The sequence below is a fragment of the Oratosquilla oratoria genome, chromosome 25 (assembly GCF_046742065.1).
Source record: "Oratosquilla oratoria isolate Oo_2021 chromosome 25, ASM4674206v1, whole genome shotgun sequence".
Classification (NCBI taxonomy): domain Eukaryota; kingdom Metazoa; phylum Arthropoda; class Malacostraca; order Stomatopoda; family Squillidae; genus Oratosquilla; species Oratosquilla oratoria.
Window position 1 is genome coordinate 33,951,894 of NC_134801.1, and position 25,714 is coordinate 33,977,607.

General features: G+C 42.1%; 1 protein-coding gene across 4 annotated transcripts in view; it reads right to left on the minus strand.

The window, feature by feature from the left end:
- Nucleotides 1–25,714, minus strand: part of LOC143038912 (uncharacterized) — a 65,892-nt gene that overhangs the window by 14,016 nt on the left and 26,162 nt on the right. For all 4 annotated transcript variants that reach the window (XM_076208651.1, XM_076208655.1, XM_076208653.1 and 1 more), the window contains exons 8-10: nt 11,013–11,118; nt 10,860–10,887; nt 9,157–9,316 (exon numbers count right to left, since the gene is read on the minus strand). In XM_076208651.1, coding sequence (XP_076064766.1) covers nt 9,157–9,316; nt 10,860–10,887; nt 11,013–11,118 — 294 coding nt within the window. The remainder of the gene's footprint in view (nt 1–9,156; nt 9,317–10,859; nt 10,888–11,012; nt 11,119–25,714) is intronic.

Here is a 25,714-nt window from a genome sequence, read left to right on the forward strand (position 1 = left end):
TGGTCTGTAGTTTACCAGTGCTTCTAACCTTGTTAACAATCTTCTGATACCATTGTAGATCATATTTTTTGTGAACTGGTCTATTTAGTCAAGGGTGTTTATAGTTGACTTTTGTGTGTGTGTGTATATTTACCTAATTGTAGTATACAAGAAAGGAGCAACACTCATTGGGTCCCGACACCTATTCTTTAATTTTCTAACATACCTAGACTCAAACTCATGTACAGTTTCAACCTAATCTATATCCTTCATTTCCAATTATCATATTTAGATTTGAACACATGTATTCCTTGAGCTTGGGCTATATCACGTAAGTCATTCCACATATTTATGCATCTATATGGAAAACTACATTTCTTCACATCCTTTCGACATGTGATCTTTCTTAATTTACTCCCATGATCTCTTAAATCCCTCCTATCTTTAATCAGAAGATATCTACTGACAATGCAATCTATCCACTTTAGTGACCTGAATACTGTAATCATATCTCCTCTTTCTCTTCAATCTTTCAAAGTTGGTAGACCCAGTACTTTTAGTCTTTCCTCACATGGTTTATCTGCGAAGCTGGAGACCAGTTTGGTTGCTGTTCTTTGTATTCTCACAATCTTTTTTATATCTCTCACTCTATGTGGGGACCATACTACTGATGCATATTCCAGTCTTGGACGTATCAGGGTTTTGATGAGCTTTTTCATCCTCTCTTCATCCATATGGTGGAACACCACTTTAATCTTCTGCAGTAATCTGTATGTCTCTCCCACAATCCTGCTGATATGTCTTGTCTGGTGACAGGTTGTCTTATCAGCACTCCCACATCTTTCTCCTCTTTTTGCTTTTCTAATGGGTTGACTTCCCAAGGAATAATTTAAGGATGGCCTCTTGCTGCTGTTGCCTATTTCCAGTACTTTGCATATTTTGGTACTGAACTTCATTTTCTATTCTTGGCACCAAGCAAAAATAGGGTCTAGATCTTTTTGCAATACTCTGCCGTCCTCGTCATTTTTCACTTTCTTGTGTCATCTGCAAACATGATGGCATAGTTTGTTGTTCCTTCTATCATGTCATTGATAAAGACAAGAAACATTATTGGTGCAAGCTCTGAACCTTGTGGAACTCCACTCTTTACTGCTCTCCAGCTTGGCGTCTTATCCTTTACTATTGTCCTCATATATCTTTGCTTCAAAAAGTGTTCCATCCATCTAGTAGCTTGCCACTGAAGCCTCCAACGTGCTCTATTTTCCACGCAAGTTGACTGTGAGGTACTTTATCAAATACCTTCTCTAAGTCAAGGTACACGCAGTCCACCCACCCCTCTTTCTTTTGCAGCACATCAATCACTCTCAAGTAAAAGCTTAAAAGATTCAACAAACATGACTTTCCAGATCTGCAGCCAAACTGACATCTGTCAGAATGTTCATCTCTTCCAGATATTTAGACCATCGATCTTTCACATAATTTCACTATTGTGCTTTTTTCCCCCTTGAAAGGGAGGTAGCCAAAGTCAAAGGCATAGATCCACTCCCACCCATTTCATCCCCACATACTCCACTCCCATTCAGCACCCCTCCCTCCCTCCTTTCTTTATTCCTCCTGGATGATGGGTCATCCCTGCATCTCATTCACTGCCCTGGGTCAGAAGCAATGCAGCAAGACACAGCATATCCACGGCAAGGCCACTTCATTTAATCGATGACCCCCCCTCTCCATCCCCTCATGCAGAAAAAGAGAAGACATGGAGAAATCCCATCAGGCTACAACAAAATATCATTCACACATACTCCCTCAACTCACCCCCATCCCCCACCCAATGGTTAGTGATACTAGCCTATAATTCAATGGTGTCTCCTTGTTTCAACCTTTGTGAATTGGCACCACATTTGTCCTTTTCCAATCAAGTGGCACAATGTTTTCACAATTCCCATTATGTCTAGTTTCTATACTGCCAGATAGTCATTTAATTAGTTTGGTCATAAAATCATGCCATCTGTGGTATATGCTATTTTTAATTTTTTCCTTTCTCCTCCTTTAATATGTTTCCTTTTATATATATATATATATATATATATATATATATATATATATATATATATATATATATATATATATATATATATATACCATTTTCTCAGACTTAGGTCTAGTACTCTCCAAAAAAACTCATTCTTTTCAGTCTCTGTTCTTCTCTTTTTTTTCACTTCTAAGTTCTTTTCTCTCTCTTTTTCCTCATCACTCATTTCTTTTTTTATCCATACATTTTTGTAATTTTCACTATTTGCCAGCTTTGCTGTTTTTGATAGAACTTCTGCTACCATTTGAGACCTTAGTTTGATTTTTAGTGCAGTATATTTTTTTCTTTATAGTATTGCTCCATCCTATGTATCTCTTTTATTTCTTTGTCCATTTCCTGTCCTTCCTCTTGTATCTCTTTCACAATTTCTTTTGCAATTTCTTTCTCTTCCTTTTCTTTTTGGCATCTAGGTACATTATGTTTTTCTTTAATAGCATAAACAACAATGCACTTTTTTTAATCCACTGTGTCTCTGCCCTAATATTTTTTCCTTAATTACTTTAATTACCATTTCTTTAGCATTTTTTTTCACTTATTGCTATAATATTTCTTTAAATTTTATTTTTTCATTTTCTTGTCCCACTTTCCATTGATTTTTTTATTTCTTGGAGATATGTCTCTTTAAATGTTTCTCCAACTTTCTCAGTCACCGCTTGTATTTGTTCTTTCATTTCTTTTTAAAGCCATATTTTTGTTTTTATCTTCATTTTTCATTCTTTCATTTTCACTTCTGACCATGTTTAATTCCTTTTTTAGATCATTAAGCTGCCTGTTAGTCTCATCATTAACTCTTTTTAGTTGGTTCACCTCTGTACATTGCACTGTATTCAGCTTTCAGATCCATTAGTCCCTCTAAATCAGCAATATCCCAATTTCTTAGGACATTTTTATACCTAGATTTTCCTTCCAATTCTAAACCTCTACTTAATATTCCACTTTCTTGTATAAACCCTGAACATGCATTATTATCCTAAAAAAAGTAAATGCATAAGAGGGTCTAGGAGTTTTCCAACCAGCACCCTAAGGTTTGGGTCTTTTAATGTGCATGGATGTGCTATAGATGAGAGTAAAAGGGAAGAGATAGTAGTATGTTTGTGAGAAGAAAGATGGATGTGTTGGCTTTGAGTGAAACTAAGTTGAGAGGGAAGGGAGAGTATGAGTTTAGGAGTGTAATTGGGAGGTTCTCAGGAGTGAAGAGAAAATGAGGGTTGAGAAGGGGTGGCTATACTAGTAAGTGAAGAGATAGGTAAATGTGTAGTGGAGTGGAAGGAGGTTTCTTCAAGGATAATGTGGAAGAGGGTGAAACTGGGAAAGGAGATGTGGGGTTTTGTAAGTGCATATGGGCCTGGTAATGAGAAGAGTGTAGAAGAAAGGGAGGCTTTCTGGATATATTTAAATGAGTGCATAGAGGGATTAGGAGGGAACATCAATGTAGTAGTATTGGGAGACCTTAATGCTAGGGTAGGAAATTAACCAACTGATGGAGTGGTTGGAAAATGTGGAGTTCCTGGAAAGAATCGTAGTGGAAAGTTGATGGTGATGTGTCCAGAGAGTTGATGATAGTAAATACGGTGTTTCAGTTAATGGACTATGTAGTGGTAGATAGGAGTATAATAGGATGAGTTAACCCCTTCACTCCGGGCCAAAATCTCGCAGGCAGCATTAGCTGCCAGACATGTGATGTTGCGTCATAATACTCGTATTATAAAAAATAAAGTTACCGCTGTATATTGCTTGTTCTCTTTCACCCGTGAATTTTGATAACCATAGAAAATATGATGAAGCTAGTTTACAGAGTATGGGGTCACGCAGGTACAACTACAATATATATAATCAAGACGCCGACATCGGCATCCTCACGTACCCACTTGCTCCTCATGACGCCTACGTAGGCGTCATCGTATCGAAGGGGTTAAGGATGTACATGTGCTAAGGGGAGAGAGTGGGGGAATATCAGAGTGTGGAACAAGAAGGATAGGAGGAAATAGAAGGAAGGGTAGTGAATGGTGGAATGAGGAGACAAAGAAGGTCATAGAAGAGAAGAAGCGAGCTTTCACAGATTGGTTACAAAATAGAACAAGGGAGTCATATGACAGGTACAAAGAAAAGAGAAGTAAAGCACAAGGTAAAGGAGGCAAAGAGGAGAGCAGATGTGAAATGGGGTAAGAGTATGACAGAAAATTTTAAAAGTAATAAAAAGATGTTTTGGAAAGAAATTAAGAGAGGAAGAGGAGGCGAATCAAGTAGAGAAGAAAAGGTAAAAGGTGCATATGGAGAGATGATAATGGAAGAGAAGGCAGTAAGAGGAAGATGGGCAGAGTATTTTAGGGAGTTGCTAAATGTGAAGGAGTATAGGGAGGGAAAGATTGTTGCAGTGGGATGTGCTAAGAAAATGACCGTGATGAGTGAAGAAAATGGAGGAGAAATAAGGAAGGATGAAGTGAAGGCAGCTGTTAAGATGATGAAAGCAGGTAAGGCACCTGGTCTGGATGGATGCCATGCAGAATGTCTAAAAAAAGGAGGTAGTGATGGTGGACTGGCTGGTGAGGTTATTTAATGTTTGCTGGAGAGAGGGTAGAGTGCTGGAGGACTGGAGGAGTGCCTGTATAGTTCCACTTTACAAGGGAAAAGAGGACAAGTGTGAGTGTAGTACTTTCAGAGGGATTAGCTTGTGTTTTGATTGATAGGATTAGGAGAGGAACAGAGGGAGTAATTGGTGAGGAACAGTGTGGATTTAAGACAGGTAGAGGTTGCATAGATCAGATTTTTGTGGTAAGACAGATATGTGAGAAAGCTATAGGAAAAGGTAAGGATGTTTTTTGGGCTTTTATGGATCTGGAAAAGGCTTATGACAGGGTAGACAGGAAGGCACTGTGGGAGGTTCTGCGGATATACGGGATAGGAGGAAAGTTTCTAGGAGCTGTCAAGAGTTTTTACGAGAGTAGTAGAGCATGTGTCAGGATTAGAAACGAAGAGAGTGAGTGGTTCGAGGTAAAGGTGGGATGTCGTCAGGGATGTGTTATGTTGCCCTGGCTGTTCAACTTATACATGTATGGGGTGGTGTGAGAGGTAAATGCAAGGGTGGTGGGTCAGGGATTGGAGATGGTTAAAGAAAATGGAGAAAAGTGGGAGGTGAGCCAGCTGTTGTTTGTGGACGACACTGCGCTTGTAGCAGGATCAGAGGAGGGATTGAGGAAGTTGGTGACAGAGTTTGGGAGAGTGTGTGAAAGAAGAAAGTTGAAGATAAATGTGGGTGAAAGTAAGGTGATGAGATGTACAAGGAGTGAAAGTGGCAGCAGACTGGAAGTGAGCATTTAAGGGAGAGCGACTGCAGGAAGTGGATAGCTTTAGATACTTGGGTGTGAATGTGGCAGGAAAGGGTGGAGTGGAGGTAGAATGTAGATTGAGAGAAGCGAATAAATGCCTTGGTGGATTGAAAAGTGTAATGAGGAATAGACTTTTGGCAATGGATGCTAAGAGGAGATTGTATGAAGGAGTGATTGTGCCAACAGCACTGTATGGGGAAGAAACATGGAATATAAGAGAGGAAGAGAGGAGTTTGAATGTTTGAGATGAGGTGTCTGAGAAGTATGATGGGGGTTACTAGGCTGGATAGAGTGAGAAATGAGAGGTGAGAATAGAGGTGGTAAGGGAGTTGGGAGATAGGGTGGATGTAAGAGTATTAGGATGGTTTGGACACATGGAAAGAATGAATGAGGAAAGACTAGTAAAAGAGGTATGGAAGGCAGATGTGGAGGGAGTGAACATGAGGGGGCGACCTAGGATGAGATGGATGGATGGTGTGAAAGTGGCTTCGGGAAGAGGGGAATGTCTGTTGAGGAAGGACGGGAGAGGACAGAAGACTGGTAAATGGAGAATGGTTGTATATGGATGATGTTGTGATGCATGAGGTGGAATGGTTAGGGGGATGGGGGTGAGGTAGTATGTGTGAGCAAAATTTGACGCAGCCCGAAGGGATTTCTCCCCGTCTTCTCCTTTTCTGCATGAGGGGGACAGAGAGTGTTTTTTGTTTTTGTTTTTTTTTGGCCGATTTAATGAAGCGGCCTTGCTATGGATGTGCTGTGTCTTGTGACACTGCCGCTGACCCAGGGCAATGGACAAGATGCAGGGATGACCGGTCATCCAGGAGGTGCCAAGATAAGAGGGAGGGTAAAGGGTGGAGGGGGGTGGAATATATTTAGGGGTGGAATGGGTGGGAATGGTTTTTATGCCCTTTTCTTTTTAGCTACCTCCCTTGTAAGGGGAAAAATCCTTAGTATATGTACTTTCTTTAGTAGTTTTGCATCATCTGCAAAGAAGTTAATGTAACATTCTACACCTTCATCCATGTCATTTACATATATAGCAAACATTATTGGAGCCAATACTGACCATGTGGGACTCCACTTATCATTTCTTCACAGTTAGAGCTTTTATCTCATAGCACCACTCATTTTTCTCCCATGCAAGAAATATTTCATCCATTTCAGTAATTTTCAATGTACACCTGTTCTTTTAAGTTTTCTTAATAGTCTTTTGTGTGGTACTTTATCAAACACCTTTTGTAAGTCCAGGAAAGCACAATCTACCCATCCATCCCTTTCTTGCATTATATCTATTAATCTTGAATAAAAACAAATCAAGTGTGTGTATTACCTAGTTGTACCTTATGGGAGCTATGCTCATGGTGTCCCATCTCTGTATCTCGCCATATCTAATTTGCTCTTAAATTCTTGTATTGTTTTTTGCACACACTATTGTTTCATCTAGTATGTTCCATACATCCACCACTCTTTGGAGAAAACATTTTTTTAAGGTCTCTTCTATAACTGTCCCTTTTGCATTTCCTTCCATGTCCTCTTGTGTCTATCTTATCCCAATTGTGTGTGTGTGCATGCATGTGTGGAGGGATGATTGAGTTTTATCACCCAAGACTTGGTCCAGTGTCATTGTTGTTTAGGGGATAGATGAAAGAGTAAGTGGTTGTTCTGGAGTGTTTTGTAAATTACATTCTGGTAGTATATGAGGTACTGTGAGGGGAGGGAGCAGTGACAGGTGATGGGCAATGAAGCTGCTCATCTTCAAAATCCGTTTACCCCCTCACCTCCAGCAGAAGGTGAAGCGTTGAAGGGCTGACAGAGTTTCCAGACTAGACAAATGATTTATCTCTTATCAACTTCAACTATATTTCTTTCTTTTTCAAACATGGAGAACTATCAACTAGCAACAGTTCCCCTTCACTTGCCACTTTCAGCTGGAGATGTAGAAACAATCCATTGATACAACAAAGACAACAAACTAAAGTCTCTTCCTAGAAAGATGTGTGGGAGGGCCTATGGGCCTTTGCCAGTCAATGTATGGATGTGGCCTGCTGTTACAAACTATACATTTCTATATAATGTAAGGAATCTGAAAAAAAAGCTTCCATTACTTTGTTCTGGCAGAAAAAACATACAATTAATACATACATATACCAAGGCTTTTCCCCCTTACAAGGGAGGTAGCCAAAAAGGAAAAGGCATAAAATCATTCCCACCCATTCCATCCCAGGAAAAGGTGGAGTGAAGGTGGAGGTAGAATGTAGATTGAGAGAAGCGAGTAAGTGCCTTGGTGGATTAAAAAGTGTAATGAGGAATAGACATTTGGGAATGGATGCTAAGAGGAGACTATTATGAAGGAGTGATTGTGCCAGCAGCACTGTATGGGGGAGAAACATGGAACATAAGAGAGGAAGAGAGAAGGAGTTTGAATGTGTTTGAAATGAGGTGTCTGAGAAGTATGATGGGGGTTACTAGGCTGGATAGAGTGAGAAATGAGGAGGTGAGGAGGAGAACAGGGGTGGAAAGGGGGTTGGGAGATAGGGTTGATGAAAGAGTATTGGGATGGTTTGGACACATGGAAAGAATGAGTGAAGAAAGACTAGTAAAAGAGGTATGGAAGGCAGATGTGGAGGGAGTGAACATGAAGGGACGTCCTAGGATGAGGTGGATGGATGGGGTGAAGGGGGCTTTGGGGAAGAGGGGAATGTCTGTTGAGGAAGGACGGGAGAGGACAGAAGACAGGAGTGAATGGAGAATGGTTGTACATGGATGATGTTGTGATGCATGAGGTGGAATGGGCGGGGGGATGGGGGGGTGAGGTAGTATGTGTGAGCAAATTTTGACGCAGCCCAAAGGGATTTCTCCCCGTCTTCTCCTTTATGCATGGGGGGACGGAGAGGGGGGGGTCGCCAATTTAATGAAGCGGCCTTGCTGTGGATGTGCTGTGTCTTGCGACACTGCTTCTGATCCAGGGCAGTGGACAAGGTGCAGGGATGACCTGTCATCCAGGAGGTGCTAAGATGAGAGGGAGGGTGGAGGGGTGTGGAGTGTATATAATTAATGAATGTCAATTTTGTTATAAAGCAAAGGGTTTCTCATCAGCATCATATTATATTCTTTTTACTTCTTTTTGGTGTGGTGAGATTTGGGAGAAAAATTATGGGGACCACACAAATTTTGAGAATTCAGGAAGGGGTGAATGGAGTGAAAAGACTGAGAATCAATGAACTAGAGGTCTTGAATAGGCAATGACATGGGGAAAAATCTGTGGAATATTTCTAGTGTGGATAACCAGGGGTTGGTGGGGGGTGGTGTAGTATGTGTGAGTAAATTTTGACGCAGCCCGAAGGGATTTTCTCCCCGTCCTCGCCTTATATGCTAAGGGGGACGGAGAGGGGGGGTCGCCGATTAAATGAAGCGGCCTTGCTGTGGATGTACTGTGTCTTGCGACACTGCTTCTGACCCAGGGCGGTGGGCAGGGTGCAGGGATGACCCGTCATCCAGGAGGTGCTCAGATGAGAGGAAGGGTGGGAGGGGTGTGGAGTGTATTTAGGGATGAAATGGGTGGGAGTGTTTTTATGCCTTTCCCTTTTTGGCTACCTCCCTTGGAAGGGGGAAAAAGCCTTGGTATATGTATGTATGGATAACCAGTTTGTCATGCTACTGCCATATGGATAGGCATTATTTGGTTATCTGTCAACTTCTTGATAGGTTGTAGAAGCTAGAAATTGAATGGTATTCCTGGGAAGAACTACAGTGACTTACATGCTTCAGATGATCTAATGACAGTTGCATATCTTGAAAGTCGTCTTCCCAGCATCCAACATTTTTCTCTTCGGTGGACTTTTTGGGGATGCTGGGTATTTTTACAGCCTCTAACTTTGTTCTGATGCTGCCTAATTGTTCCTTGTAGGTACTTTCTCCACTGAAAAAAGCAACTGGATATGTAAACAAATATATAAACAGATAAACAAGTCTGCCATACACATTACCTGGAATACTCCACAGACTAATATCTCAACAATTACATTCAAGTTTGCAGCCTTCTAACAAGTCAGGACAAGGGATACTTTCTTCTAATACTTGAGTATGCTTCTCTCATAACATACATTGCATACTAGAATATTTATTCTATCTTCTTTCCCCTTCCAAAGGAGGTAGCCTTCCAAGGCATGCACCCATCCATTCCACACCCATTTGTTTCCCTTTTATCTAAACTCTTTGTGGATGAAAGGTCATCTCTACCCACTGTCCACTACCTGGGTCAGAAACAATGGCAAAACGACACAGCTCCTCCACAGTAAAGCCCAACAGCCAAGGCTGGTTTAACCCCCACCATTTCATTTACACAGGACCCTCCTCCTTTCATCCATAACTAGGAAGACAAGAAATCAATGCAGACTACATCAGTTTATCTTTCATCCATTCACACCCATCTCCTGCCTTCTCCTTTCCCTGCTCCATAGATATTCTCCTTTTACCCAAGGCTCTCCCCTTCACCCTAAACATTCATCTCATCCTCAGTCTTCTCTACAGGTTCACTCCACCCACTTCTGCCTTCCACTCCCTTTTTGCTAGACTTTCTTTACTCATTCTTTCCATGTGCCCAAAACATCCCAGTATTCTTTCATCAACCCTACCTACCAGCTTCCCTTCCACCCTCATTCTCATTATCCATACTCATAGCTCCTACCATACCTCCACACCACATGTACATCTCATCACCTTACCTTTACTCACATTTAATTTTAACTTTCTTCCTATCACTTACCTTTCCAAAACTGTCTCTTTCTTAGACCCTCCTCTGATCCAGTCACAAGGCCAGTGTCACAAGAATAAAAAAAGGGGGGGGGGGGGGGCTCCCCTCCCACTTCCTTCTATTTTTACTAACATCCCATATCCTGTCCCATACCCGCTCACATACCACCCAATATATGTATACCACAACTTGTCTCACTACATCACTCAAAAAAACACCACAAAAAACATTTACACAAAACTGCATGCACACTCAAATTAAACAAGCCCTTAACCCCTAGAATATGATGAAACCTATGTAGGCATCATGAGGTGCAAGTGAGCATATGAGGATGCTGGCATTGGCATCCTGATTATATTTATTTTGTAGTTGTAGCTGAGTGACCTAAGTATTCTGTGAACAGGCCCGACTCTCTTTTTTTCTATGGTTATAAACATTCTGGGTGAAAGAGTACAAGTATAACAGCTGTATTTGACTTGTGCTAAAGATGTTAAAGGCAGATTACCAAAGTCAATACTACAACAACCTCCACAAACAAGTCCCACAGAAAAAATCCTCCCACATCTGATAAGAATCACGCTGGCATGTTTGCACTCAGGACATCATCCTAAAGGCCACAGGTTTTCTCGAAGAGAGACCTGGTGCAATAGATTGATTGATACAATACACTGCAATTAACTACACACTACCTACTGGGATCATAGCTTACCTTATGTCTATCTTGTCTATCTGCTTAGCTGAAATAACAAAAGTAAATATAGCATAAACTCTTTTAGTGTTTTAATAGTAAATTCACATATATACTTGTATCATTCCTATATAGTCCATATTATACAGAATATGCAACAATATAAAAACTTACTAAAATCAACAATGTCTCCATGTATACACCCCTCTTCATCTGCAACTTTTTCAATTTCATAATCCAAATCAGAATAGCGAACTTTAGAATATCCAAATTTCTTCTCCTGAAAGTATGGTTATATAAGAGAGCATACCAAGTGATTATTGGCATATTGGGGGTTGGGGGTGTCTAACTGGGTTCTACTTGTTTAAGATGTGGGTGTGTTAAAACTTGGAGGTATGGAATGGCTCTGCTGGTGAGTAATGAGTTAAGAAAATACTTGGTAGAGTGGACAGAAGTGCCCTTGAGGATAATGTGGGCAATGATGGAATTGTGATGGGAAATACAAGTGTTTGTAAGTACATATGGTCCTGGTACTGAAAAAAGTGAAGAGGAAAGGGAGGAGTTTTGGACAGATTTAAACGAGATTACAGAGTTTTGTGGAGAATTTTTAGTGGTGTTTAGTGATCTCTCATGCTAGAGTGCAAGATGAGCCAATAGATGGAGTAGTATAGAGGTTTGGTGTCAGGTATGAATTATAGTGGAGAAATAATGTTGGAGATGGATTTGGAAGGGGAACTGATGATAGCAAACACAATGGCTTGTAATGGATTTTAGTATGTCTATTTTCTTGTTGATTTTTGCTGTCAGATCTTTGATATGTGAGCTGAAAGTTTTATGATTATCACATATGAGGCCTAGAATTTTAATGTTCTTTTCCAGTGGAGCAAAGAAAAAATGGAAAACAAATCAGTGTAGGATAGATGAAAGATAGGTGGCCTTGCCTGGCCACCTCCCTTATAAGGGTGAAGAAGCCTTTTTGAATATAGATATATAGAAACACCAAGGGCTTTTTCTCCCTTAAAAGAAAGGTAGCCGAAGTCATACATACATATACCAAAGGCTTTCTTCCCTTTTATGCGGGAGGTAGCCAAAAAGAAAAAGGCATAGAAACCACTACCACCCATTCCATCCCCTACATACTCCACTACCCTCCACCTTCTTCCCTCCCTCACATCTTGGTACCTCCTGGATGACAGGTCATCCCTGCATCCTGTCCACTGCCCTGGGTCAGAAGCAGTGTCCCACAGCAAGGCCGCTTCATTAATTCGGCAACCCCCTCTCCGTCCCCTCACGCAGAAAAGGAGAAGACGAGAGGAAATCTCTTCAGGCTGCATCAATTTATTTCTCATACAGTCATCCCTCATTATTCGCAGGTTTTTCATCTGTGGTTTTGACTATTCACGGATTTCAATTGACAAAAAAAATGAAAGAAAAATAAATTTTGACCCATTGGAAAGCTACTAATGCATCCCATGGCCCATGCTCCCTGCGTGGGCCGTGGGCAGCATGACCCGCCACTCAGTTCACACATGTTCTTAAGGTAAATAATTATAAGGTGAATAATCGCAGAATAATTATTTTTTTTTTAGCTGTTCATTCATCAGTTTCCTGTTGATCAGTACCAAAATTTCCCCAATATCAGCAATAGCTTGTCCGAAAGTAGCAAAAAACTAGACCTATGTTCAATTGTATCATTCAGAGCGCTAGTGCGTCGATGCAGTGGGCGTGGCCTATTGACCAATCGATGATATTCCATGGATTTTCAATTGTTTTCTCAAAAAGAGTATTCACAGTTTTAGCCATTCACGGGGGTTTTGAAAACCTATCCCCAGCAAATAACGAGAGATGACTGTATATACTCCCTCACCCCCCATCCCCTCATGCATCACCTATACACAACCCTTCTCCATTCACCCGTCTTCTGTCCTCTCACATTCTTCCTCAACAGACATTCCTCTCTTTTGTAATGCCCCTTTTACCCCATCCATCCACCTCATCCTAGGATGTCCCCTCATATTCATTCATTCCACCTCTGCCTTCCACACCTCTTTTATTAATCTTCCTTCACTTATTCTTTCCATGTGTCCAAACCATCCTAATACTCTTTCATCAACCCTATCTCCCACCTCCCTTTCCAACCCTGTTCTCCTCCTCACCTCCTCATTTCTCACTCTATCCAGCCTGGTAACCCTCATCATACTTCGCAGATATTTCACCTCAAACACATTCAAACTCCTCTCTATGTTCCATGTTTCTGCCCTTTACAGTGCTGTCGGCATAATCACTCCTTCATATAACCTCCTCTTAGCATCCATTCCCAAATGTCTATTTCTCATTACACTTTATAATTCACCAAGACATTTACTCACTTCTCTCAATCTACATTCTACCTCCATCTCCATTCCTCCCTTTCCTGCCACATTTGCACCCAAGTATCTAAAACTAACCACATCCTCCGGTCTCTCTCCTTTAATACTCACTTCCAGTCTGCTGCCACTCTCTCCCCTTGTACATCTCATCACCTTACTTTTGCCCACATTGATCTTCAGCTTCATTCTTTCACACACCTTCTCACACTCTGTCACTAACTTCCTCAATCCCTCCTCTGATCCTACTACATGTGCAGTGTCGTCAGCAAACAACAGCTGGCTTATCTCCGACTTTTCTCCATTTTCTTTAACCATCTCCAACCCCAGACACACAACCCTTGCATTCACCTCTCGTACCACCCCATCCATGTATAGATTGAACAGCCAGGGTGACATAACACATCCCTGATGAAGTCCCACCTTTACCTCAAACCATTCACTCTCTCCATTTCTAATCTTAACACAAGCTCTACTACTCTCATAAAAACTCTTGACTGCTCTTAACCACTTCCATACGGTGACACCTTCGTAGGCGGCATGAGGAGCAAGTGGGTACTCGATGATGCCGACGTCGGCATCTTGATTATACTTATTGTAGTTGTACCTACGTAATCTCCATTCTCTCTAAACTGGCTTCATCAATTTTCTATGGTTATCAAAATACACGGGTGAAAGAGAACGAACGATTGAGCAATGACTTTATTTTTTATAATGCGATTATTATGAAGCAACATCGCACGTCAGGCAGCTAATGCTGCCAGACGTGCGATGTGCCCCGAAGTGAAGAGGTTAACAGCTTTCCCCCTATCCCATATATCTGCAGAACCTCCCACAGTGCCTTCCTGTCTACCCTGTCATAAGCCTTTTCCAGATCCATAAAAGCCAAAAAACATCCTTACCTTTTCCTATAGCTTTCTCACATATCTGTCTTACCACAAAAATCTGATCTACACAACCTCTACCTGTCCTAAATCCACACTGTTCCTCGCCAATTACTCCCTCTGTTCCTCTCCTAATTCTCTCAATCAAGATCCTCCCATAAGCCTTCCCAACTACACTCAACAAGCTAATCCCTCTGAAACTACTACACTCACACTTGTCCCCTTTTCCCTTGTAAATTGGAGCTATGCAGGCATTCCTCCAGTCCTCTGGCACTCTACCCTCTCTTAAACAAACATTAAATAACCTCACAAGCCAATCCACCATAACTGTACTTCCTTTTTTCAGACATTCTGCATGGCATCCATCCAACCCAGGTGTCTTACCTGCTCTCATCATCTGAATAGCTGCCTTCACTTCATCTTTCCCTATTTCTCCTCCATTTTCCTCAATCATCACTCATTTTCTTAGCACTTCCCACTACAACTACCTTTCCCTCCCTATCCTCCTTCACATTTAGCAACTCCCTAAAATACTCTGCCCACCTTTCTCTCACTGCCTTCTCTTCCATTATCATCTCTCCATCTGCACCTTTTACCTTTTCCTCTCTACTTGATTCGCCTCCTCTTCCTCTTTTAATTTCCTTCCAAAACATCTTTTTATTACTTTCAAAATTTTCTGTCATACTCTTACCCCATTTCATATCTGCTCTCCTCTTTACAACCTTTATCTTATGCTTGACTTCCCTTCTCTTTACTTTGTACCTCTCATACAATTCCCTCGTCCTAATTTGTAGCCAATCTATGAATGCCTGCTTCTTCTCTTCTACACCCTTCTTTGCTTCCTCATCCCACCATTCACTACCCTTCCTTCTATTTCCTCCCGCCCTCCTTGTTCCACACACCATCTCTGCACACCTTATGATTCCCTCCTTGAACCATCCCCATTCCTCCTCCACTCCTAGTTCTACTCTATCCTTCACTCCCTCCCACTCTTCTCTCAGCTTCTTATACTCCTTTTCGTTCTCAATTAAGCAGTTCACTCTAAGTACCTCCCTACCTTCTGCCCTTTTCCTCTTTCTCCACCTATTCTCCACTCTCAATTTACCTTCCACCAGAAAATGATCTGATATTCCCCCACTCTCTCCCCTTAGAACATGTACATCCTTAACTCTTCCTACCATACTCCTGGTCACCACTATATAATCCATTAATGCTCTATCTGCCACCCTTCCATCCACCACCCTCTCCCATGTGTACTTATGCTTGACTTTCTTCCGAAACACTGTATTTGCTATCATCAACTCTCTTTCTAGACACATCACCATTAATTCTCCACTACGATTTTTACCTGGAACTCCATACTTCCCAATCACTCCATCTACTGGTTCGTTTCCTACCCTAGCAATAAGGTCTCCCAATACTACTACATTGACATTTCTCCCTAATCCCTCTATGCACTCATTCAAATCTACCCAAAAAGCCTCCCTTTCCTCTACACTCTTCTCACTTCTCACACTTACTAAAACCCACATCTCCCTTCCCAGCTTCACCTTCATCCACATCAACCTTGAAGAAACCTCCTTCCACTCCACTACATGCTTACCTATCTCTTCATTTACTAGTATGGCTACCCCTTCTCTCCCTCATCCTCTTTTCACTCCTGAGAACCTCCCAACTACACTCCTAAACTCACACTCACCCCTCCCTTTCAATTTAGTTTCACTCAAAGCCAACACATCCATCTTTCTTCTCACAAACATACTGCCTATCTCTTCCCTTTTACTCTCATCTGTACCACACCCACGCAAATTAAAAGACCCAAACCTTAGGGTACTGGTTGGAAAACTTCTAGACCCTCTTATGCCTTTACGTTTTTTTTTTTTTTCTTGTTTTTTTTTGGAATGTCCTCTGTGGGCTACAAGTAGCAGGATTCCTAGTCCTAACCCCTGTCCCGTTTTTTGTCGCCTTTTACGACTCAAGTGGGAAGACTTGGTGGCAGCATTCTTTTCCCCCACCACAGGGTAGGCAAAAAAAAGGAAATGAATATTCAGAGAAATGGTACAGGACAGTAAAAAGGGGTTGGGGGACAGCATAATGGAGGGACAGCCGTAGTATAATAAAAGTGTCATCATTTCTCTATGAACAGAGTAACAACCTCCAGGACATATACAGTGAGACCTCTCATTAACGGATGTTAATTAGCAGCGTTTGCAGTGTTTTCGATGTTTTGGAGTGGTTTTGTACGCACTAAACAAGAGCACCAAAACCACCGAAAACAGAGCGAAAACACAACAAACACAGCTAATTAACGTCCGTTAATGAGAGGTCTCACTGTACTCCCTCACCCCCCCTCCATCTCCTACCCACCCCTTTCCATTCATCACAGCATTTTCCATACATAACCATTCTCAACTAACCCCTATCTTGTCTTCTCCCTTAGCAGACATTTCCATCTTTCTCTATGCACCTTTTAACCCATCCATCCATCTCATCCTTGGTCACCCGCTCATGTTCATTCCATCCACCTCTGCCTTCCACACCTCTTTTACTAATCTTTCTTCACACATTTTTCCATGTGTCCAAACTATCCCAATACTCTTTCATCAACTGTATCTCCCAACTACCTTTTCACCCTTACTCTCCTCCTCACCTCCTCGTTTGTTACTCGTTCTAGCCTAGTAACCCCTATCATACTTCTCAGGCATTTCATCTCAAACACATTCAAACTCTTCCTCTCTTATGTTCCACATCTCTGCCCCTTACAGTGCTGTCAGCACAATCAGTCCTTCATACAATCTCCTCTTAGCATCCATTTCCAAATGTCTATTTCTCATTACACTTTTTAATCCCCCTAACTGATACCAGTCTATAATTTAGTAATTTAGTGGTTGTCCAATATTTTTTGTCTTATCTTGGAGGGGACATATGCAACCATGAAGTCTTCATACATATGCTATATATATATATATATATATATATACATATGCTATATATATATATATATATATATATATATATATATACATATGATATATATATATATATATATATATATATATATTATATATATATATACATGATATATATATATATATAAATATACATATATATATGCTATATATATATATATATATATATATATATATATATATATATATATATATATATAAGGGAGGTAGCCAGAAAACAAAATATATGTCCTCAATATTTCAAGCACTGTATATATTTTGAAAGTAATAAAAAAATGCTTTGGAAAGAAATCAAGAGAGGAAGAGGAGGCAAATCAAGTAGAGAAGAAAAGGTAAAAGATGCATATGGAGAGATGATAATGGAAGAGAAAGCAGTAAGAGGAAGATGGGCTGAGTATTTTTGAGAGTTGCTAAATGTGAAGGAGGATAGGGTGGGAAAGGTAGTTGCAGTGGAAAGTACTAAGAAAATGACTGTGATGAGTGAGGAAAATGGAGGAGAAATAAGGAAAGATGAGGTGAAAGCAATTGTTAAGATGAGAGCAGGTTGGATGAATGTCATGCAGAATGTCTAAAAAAGGAGGTACAGTGATGGTAGACTGGCTGGTGAGGTTACTTAACTTTTGTTTAAGAGGGTAGAATGCTGGAGAACTGGAGGAGTGCCTGTAAAGTTCCACTTTACAAGGGAAACAGGGACAAGTGCGAGTATAGTAGTTTCAGAGGGATCAGCTTGTTAAGTATAGTTGGGAAAGTTTATCTGATGGTCTTGATTGGGAGGATTAGGAGAGGAACAGAGGGAGTAATTGGTGAGGAACAGTGTGGGTTTAGGAGAAGTAGGGGTTGCATGGATTAGATTTTTGTGGTAAGACATTTGTGAGAAAGCTTTAGGAAAAGGTAAGGATGTTTTCTGGGCTTTTCTGGATTTGGAAAAGGCCTATGACAGGAAAGACAGGAAGGCATTGTGGGAGGTATTACAGATATATGGGATAGGAGGAAAGCTGTTAAGAGCAGTCAAGGGTTTTAACAAGAATAGTAGAGCTTGTGTTAGAATCAGAAATGGAGAGCGAGTGGTTTGAGGTAAAGGTGGGATTTCGTCAGGGATGTGTTATGTCATCTTGGCTGTTCATTTTATACATGGATGGGGTGGTGTGAGAGGTAAATGCAAGAATAGTGGGTCAGGGAATGGAGATTATTAAAGAAAATGGAGAAAAGTGGGAGATAAGCCAGTTGTTGCTTGTTGATGACACTGTGCTTGTAGCAGGATCACAAAGGGGATTGAGGAAGTTGGTGAGAGTTTGGGAAGGTGTGCAAAACAAGGGGTATTAGCTGCATGTTGTTATGGCAAAGTAGCATGCAGTTGATACTTTAGGGTCTATATGGGGTGCCCCTACAGACACTATTTTATCTGTGATAGAGGAGAACTCTGCTCACAGAGAAATGATGAAACTTTTATTACTGCTACTGTCCCTCCGTTATGCTGTCCCCCAACCCCTTGTTACTGTCCTCTACCATTTCTCTGAAATTCATTTCCTTGTTTCACCTACACTGTGGTGCGGAAAAAGAATACTGCCACCAAGCATTTCCACTTGGATCGTAAGAGGCACGAAAAACGGGATGGGGATTGGGACCAGGCATCCTCCTCCCTGTAGCCCCACAGGGGACATTCATAAAAAAAAGTAAAGGCATAAGAGGTTCTAAGAGTTTTCCAACCAACACCCTAAGGTTTGGGACTTTTAATGTGCGTGGATGTGGTACAGATGAGAGTAAAAGGGAAGAGATAGGTAATATGTTTGTGAGAAGAAAGATGGATGTGTTGGCTTTGAGTGAAACTAAGTTGAGAGGTAAGGGTGAGTGTGAGTTTGGGAGTGTAAGTGGGAGGTTCTCAGGAGTGAAGAGAGGGTGAGGGAGAGAGGGAGTGGCTATACTAGTAAGTGAAGAGATAGGTAAAAGTGTAATGGAATGGAAGGAGGTTTTCTCAAGGATAATGTGGATGAAGGTGAAACTGGGAAAGGAGATGTGGGTTTTTTGTCAGTGCATATGGGCCTGGTAGTGAGAAGAGTGTAGAAGAAAGGTAGGCTTTTTGGATAGATTTAAATGAGTGCATAGAGGGATTAGGGAGGAATGTCAATGTAGTAGTATTGGGAGACCTTAATGCTAGGGTAGGAAATGAATCCATTGACAGGTGGTTGGGAAATGTGGAGTTCCAGGAAAGAATTGTAGTGGAGAGTTGATGGTGGAGACGTGTCTAGAAAGAGAGTTGATGATAGCAAATACAGTGTTTCAGAAGAAAGTCAAGCAAAAGTACACATGGGAGAGGGTGGTGGATGGAAGGGTGGTAGATAGGGCATTAATGGACTATGTAGTAGTAGACAGGAGTATAATAGGAAGAGTTAAGGATGTACATGTGCTAAGGGAGAGAGTGGGGGAATATCAGATCAGTTTTTGGTAGAAGGTAAGTTGAGAGTGGAGGATAGATGGGGAAAGAGGAAAAAGACAGAAGGTAGGGAGGTGCTTAGAGTGAACTCTTTAAATGAAAAGGAAAAGGAGAAGGAGTACAAGAAGAAGCTGAGAGAGGAGTGGAAGTGAAGGATAGAGTAGAGCTAGGAGTGGAGGAGGAATGGGGATGGTTGACGGGGGAGTCACAAAATGTGCAAAGATGCTGTGTGGAACCAGAAGGACAGGAGGAAATAGAAGGAAGGGTAGTGAATGGTGGGATGAGGAAACAATGAAGGTTGTAGAAGAGAAGAAGAGAGCTTTCACAGATTGGTTACAAAATAGGATGGAGTCATACGAGAGGTACAAAGAAAAGAAAAGAGAAGTAAAGCAAAAGGTAAAGGAGGCAAAGAGGAGAGCAGATGTGAAATGGGGTAAGAGTATGACAGAAAATTTAAGTAATAAAAAGATGCTTTGGAAAGAAATTAAAAGAGGAAGAGGAGGCGAATCAAGTGGAGTAGAAAAGAAAAGGTAAAAGGTGCAGATGGAGAGATGATAATGGAAGACAAGGCAGTAAGAGGAAGATGGGCAGAGTATTTTAGGGAGTTGCTAAATGTGAAGGAGGATAGGATGGGAAAGATAGTTGCAGTGGGAAGGGCTAAGAAAATGACCGCGATGAGTGAGGAAAATGGAGGAGAAATAAGGAAGGATGAAGTGAAGGCAGTTGTTAAGATGATGAGAGCAGGTAAGGCACCTGGTCTGGATGGATGCCATGCACAATGTCTAAAAAAAAGAGGTATAGTGATGGTGGACTGGCTGGTGAGGTTATTTAATGTTTGCTGGAGAGAGGGTAGAATACCAGAGGACTGGAGGAATACCTGTATAGTTCCATTTTACAAGGGAAAGGGGGACAAGTTTGAGTGTAGTAGTTTCAGAGGGATTAGCTTGTTAAGTGTAGTTGGGAAGGCTTATGGGAGGATCTTGATTGAGAGGATTAGAAGAGGAACAGAGGGAGTAATTGGTGAGGAACAGTGTGGATTTAGAACAGGTAGAGGTTGTGTAGATCAGATCTTTGTGGTAAGACAGATATGTGAGAAAGCTATAGGAAAAGGTAAGGATGTTTTTTGGGCTTTTATGGATCTGGAAAAGGCTTATGACAGGGTAGACAGGAAGGCACTGTGGGTGGTTTTGCAGATATACGGGATAGGAAGAAAGCTTCTAGGAGCTGTTAAGAGTTTTTATGAGAGTAGTAGAGCATGTGTCAGGATTAGAAATGGAGAGAGTGGTTCAAGGTAAAGGTGGGACTTAGTCAGGGATGTGTTATGTCACCCTGGCTGTTCAACTTATACATGTATGGGGTGGTGCAAGAGGTAAATGGAAGGGTGGTGGGTCAGGGATTGGAGATGGTTAAAGAAAATGGAGAAAAGTGGGTGAGCCAGCTGTTGTTTGTGGACGACACTGCGCTTGTAGCAGGATCAAAGGAGGGATTGAGGAAGTTGGTGACAGAGTTTGGGAGAGTGTGTGAAAGAAGAAAGTTAAAGATAAATGTGGGTAAATGCAAGGTGATTAAATGTACAAGGGGTAAAAGTGGCTGCAGACTGGAAGTGAGCATTAAGGGAGAGCACCTGGAGGAAGTGGATAGTTTTAGATACTTGGGTGCAAATGTGGCAGGAAAAGGTGGAGTTGAGGTGGAGGTAGAATGTAGATTGAGAGAAGCGAGTAAATGCCTTGGTGGATTAAAAAGTGTAATGAGAAATAGACATTTGAGAATGGAGGCTAAGAGGAGATTGTATAGATGTAGGGTGGATGAAAGAGTATTGGGATGGTTTGGACACATGGAAAGAATGAGTGAAGAAAGACTAGTAAAAGAGGTATGGAAGGCAGATGTGGAGGGAGTGAACATGAGAGGGTGACCTAGGATGAGATGGATGGATGGGGTGAAGGGGGCTTTAGGGAAGAGGGGAATGTCTGTTGAGGAAGGACGGGAGAGGACAGAAGACGGGTGAATGGAGAATGGTTGTATATGGATGATGTGATGCATGAGGTGGAATGGATGGGGGGATGGGGAGCGAGGTAGTATGCAAGAGAAAAATTTGAGGCAGCCCGAAGGGATTTCTCCCAGTCTTCTTCTTTTCTGCATGAGGAAAAGGAAAGGGAGGGTCATCGATTTAATGAAGCGGCCTTGCTGTGGATGTGCTGTGTTTTGCAACACTACCTCTGACCCAGGGCAGTAGACAAGATGCAGGGATGACCAGTCATCCAGGAGGTGCCAAGATAAGAGGGGGGGGTAGAGGGTGGAGGGGAGTGGAGTGTATTTAAGGATGGAATGGGTGGGAATGGTTTTTATTCCTTTTTCTTTTTGGGCTACCTCCCTTGTAAGGGGGAAAAAGCCCTTGGTATATGTATGTATGTAAAAGTAAGGTGATGAGATGAGCAGGGGAAAAAAGTGGCAGCAGACTGGAAGTGAATATTAAGGGAGGGAGACTAGAGGAAGTGGACAGTTTTATATACTTGGGTCCAAATGTGGCAGGAAAGGGAGGAGTGGAGATGGAGGTAGAATGTAGATTCACAGAAGCAAGTAAATTCCTTGGTGGATTAAAAAGTGTAATGAGAAATAGAAATTTGGGAATGAATGCTAAGAGGAGATTATATGAAGGAGTGATTGTGCCAACATCACTGTACAGGGCAGAAACATGGAACATAAGAGAGGTAGAGTGGAGAGGTTTGAATGTGTTTGAGATGAGGGGCCCGAGAAATATGATAGGGATTACTAGTACGGATAGAGTGAAAAATGAGGTGAGGAGGAGAACGGGGGTGGAAAGGGAGTTGGAAGATAGGGTTGATGAAAGAGTATTGGGATGGTTTGGACACAGAAAGGAGTGAAGAAAGACTGGTAAAAAAGTGTGGAAGGCAGAGGTGGAAGGAGTGAACATGAGGGGGTAATCTAGGATGAGATGGATGGATGGAGTAAAAGGAGCATTGGGAAAGAGTCAAATGTCTGTTGAGGAAGGATGGGAGAGGACAAAAGATAGGGGTGAATGGAGAATGTTTGTGTATGGATGAAGCTGTGATGCATGAAAGGGAGTGGGTGGTAGATGGGGCTGAGGGAGTATGTGTGAAAAACAAATTGATGCAGCCCAAAGGGATTTCTCCCTGTCTTGTCCATTTCTCCATGAGGGGATGGAGAGGGGTGTGTGCTGAATTAATGAAGCAGCCTTGATGTGGATGTGCTGTGTCTTACGATACTGCTTCTGACCTAGGGCAGTGGACAAGAAGCAGGGATGACCAGTCATCTAGGAGGAGCCAAGATAAGAGAGAAGTAGGGGTGGATGGGAGTATATGGGGAAAGAATGGGTTGGAGTGGATTATATGCCTTTGTTTTTTTGGCTGGGAAAAAGCCTTTAGTATATGTATGTACATATGACAAATGAGGTCGCTTAATGCGTATCTAATGGAGGGGAGTGTCAGAGGACTGGAGGAAAGCCTGTATAGTTTCAGTTTACAAAGGAAAAGGAAACAAATGTGACTAGTAGTTTTAAGGGGTCAGTTTGTTTCGTGCAGTTGGAAAAGCTTATGAAAGGGTTGTAATTGAGAGGATTAGGAGAGGAACAGATGGAATTTTGGTGAGGAGCAGCGAGGGATAAGGAAAGGTAGAGGATGCATGGATCAAATTTTTTTGGTAGCAAATTTGTGAGGGTAGGCATAGGCAAGGGTGATGGGCAAGGTATTGGAGATATTTAAAGATAATGGAGAGAAGTGGAGGGTGAGCCAGTTTGTGGATGACACTGCTTGTGGCAGGGTCATAGAAGGAATTATAGTAGTTAGTGACTGACTTTGGGAAGGTATGCGATAAGAGAAAGCTAAGGGTAAATGTGGGTAAGAGTAAGGTGATGATGTACAAGGAAAGAGGGGGCAGCAAGTTGGAAGCACATCTTAAAAGAGAGAGGCTGGAGGAAGTGGACGGTTTTAACCCCTTCACTCCGGGCCAAAATCTCACAGGCAGCAGTAGCTGCCAGACGTGCGATGTTGCGTCATAATACTCGCATTATAAAAAATAAAGTCACCGCTGTATTGCTCGTTTTCTCTTTCACCAGTGAATTTTGACAACCATAGAAAATATGATGAAGCCAGTTTACAGAGTATGGGGGTCATGCAGGTACAACTACAATAAACATAATCAAGACGCCGACGTCGGCATCCTCGCGTACCCACTTGCTCCTCATGACGCCTACATAGGCGTCATTGTATTTGGGATAGCATGTGGCAGGAAATGGAGGAGTGGGGATAGAGGTAAACTCTTGGGAAGGAACCAAGTAAATGTCTTGGGGGATTGAAACTTGTCATGAGAAATAGGCATATGGGAATGGATGCGATGAGAAGATTATATGAAGGGGTGATTGTGCCTATGACACTGTACAATATGGAGAGGAGACTTGGAATTTCAGAGAGGCAGAAAGGAGAAGTTTAAATATGATTGAGATGAAGTGTCAGATGTATGGTACATACATATACCAAGGCTTTTTCCCCCTTACAAGGGAGGTAGCCAAAAAGGAAAAGGCATAAAATCATTTCCACCCATTCCATCGCTGAATACACTCCACACCCCTCCACCCTCCCTCTTATCTTAGCACCTCCTGGATGACGGGTCATCCCTGCACCTTGTCCACTGCCCTTGGTCAGAAGCAGTGTCGCAAGACACAGCACATCCATAGCAAGGCCGCTTCATTAAATCGGCGACCCCCCCCCCTCTCTCTCTCCGTCCCCCCATTGCATAAAAGGAGAGGACGGGGAGAATCCCTTCAGGCTGCGTCAAATTTTGCTCACACATACTACCTCACCCCCCATCCCCCCGCCCATTCCACCTCATGCATCACAACATCATCTATATATAACCATTCTCCATTCACCCCATCTTCTGTCCTCTCCCGTCCTTCCCCTCTTCCATAAAGCTCCCTTCACCCCATCCATCCATCTCATCCTAGGACATCCCCTCACGTTCACTTCCTCCACATCTGCCTTCCATACCTCTTTTACTAGTCTTTCTTCACTCATTCTTTCCATGTGTCCAAACCATCCTAATATTCTTTCATCAACCCTATCTCCCAACTCTCTTTCCAACCCTGTTCTCCTCCTCACCTCTTCATTTCTCACTCTATCCAGCCTAGTAACCCCTATCATACTTCTCAGACACCTCATCTCAAACACATTCAAACTCCTTCTCTCTTCCTCTCTTATGTTCCATGTTTCTGCCCCATATAGTGCTGTTGGCACAATCACTCCTTCATACAGTCTCCTCTTAGCATCCATTCCCAAATGTCTATTCCTCATTACACTTTTTAATCCACCAAGGCATTTATTCGCTTCTCTCAATCTACATTCTACCTCCACCTTCACTTCACCTTTTCCTGCCACATTTGCACCCAAGTACCTAAAACTATCCACTTCCTCCAGTCGCTCTCCCTTAATGCTCACTTCCAGACTACTGCCACTGTCACCCCTTGTACATCTCATCACCTTACTTTTACCTATATTTATCTTCAGCTTTCTTCTATCACACACTCTCCCAAACTCTCACCAACTTCCTCAATCCCTCCTCCAATCCTGCCACAAGCACAGTGTCGTCTGCAAACAACAGCTGACTCACCTCCCACTTTTCTCCATTTTCTTTAACCATCTCCAATCCCTGACCCACTACCCTTGCATTTACCTCTCGCACTACCCAATCCATGTATAAGTTGAACAGCCAGGGCAACATAACACATCCTTGACGAAGTCCCACCTTTACCTCGAACCACTCACTCTCTCCATTTCTAATCCTGACACAAGCTCTACTACTCTCATAAAAACTCTTGACAACTCCTAGAAGCTTTCTTCCTATCTCGAATATCCGCAAAACCTCCCACAGTGCCTTTCTGTCTACCCTTTCGTAAGCCATTTCCAGGTCCATAAAGGCCCAAAATACATCCTTCCCCTTTCCTATAGCTTTCTCACATATCTGTCTTACCACAAAAATCTGATCTACACAGCCTCTACCCATCCTAAATCTACACTGTCCCTCACCAATTACTTCCTCTGTTCCTCTCCTAATCCTCTCAATCAAGATCCTCCCATAAGCCTTCCCAACTACACTTAACAAGCTAATCCCTCTGAAACTACTACACTCACATTTGTCCCCTTTTCCCTTGTAAAGTGGTACTATATAGGCACTCCTCCAGCACTCAATCCTC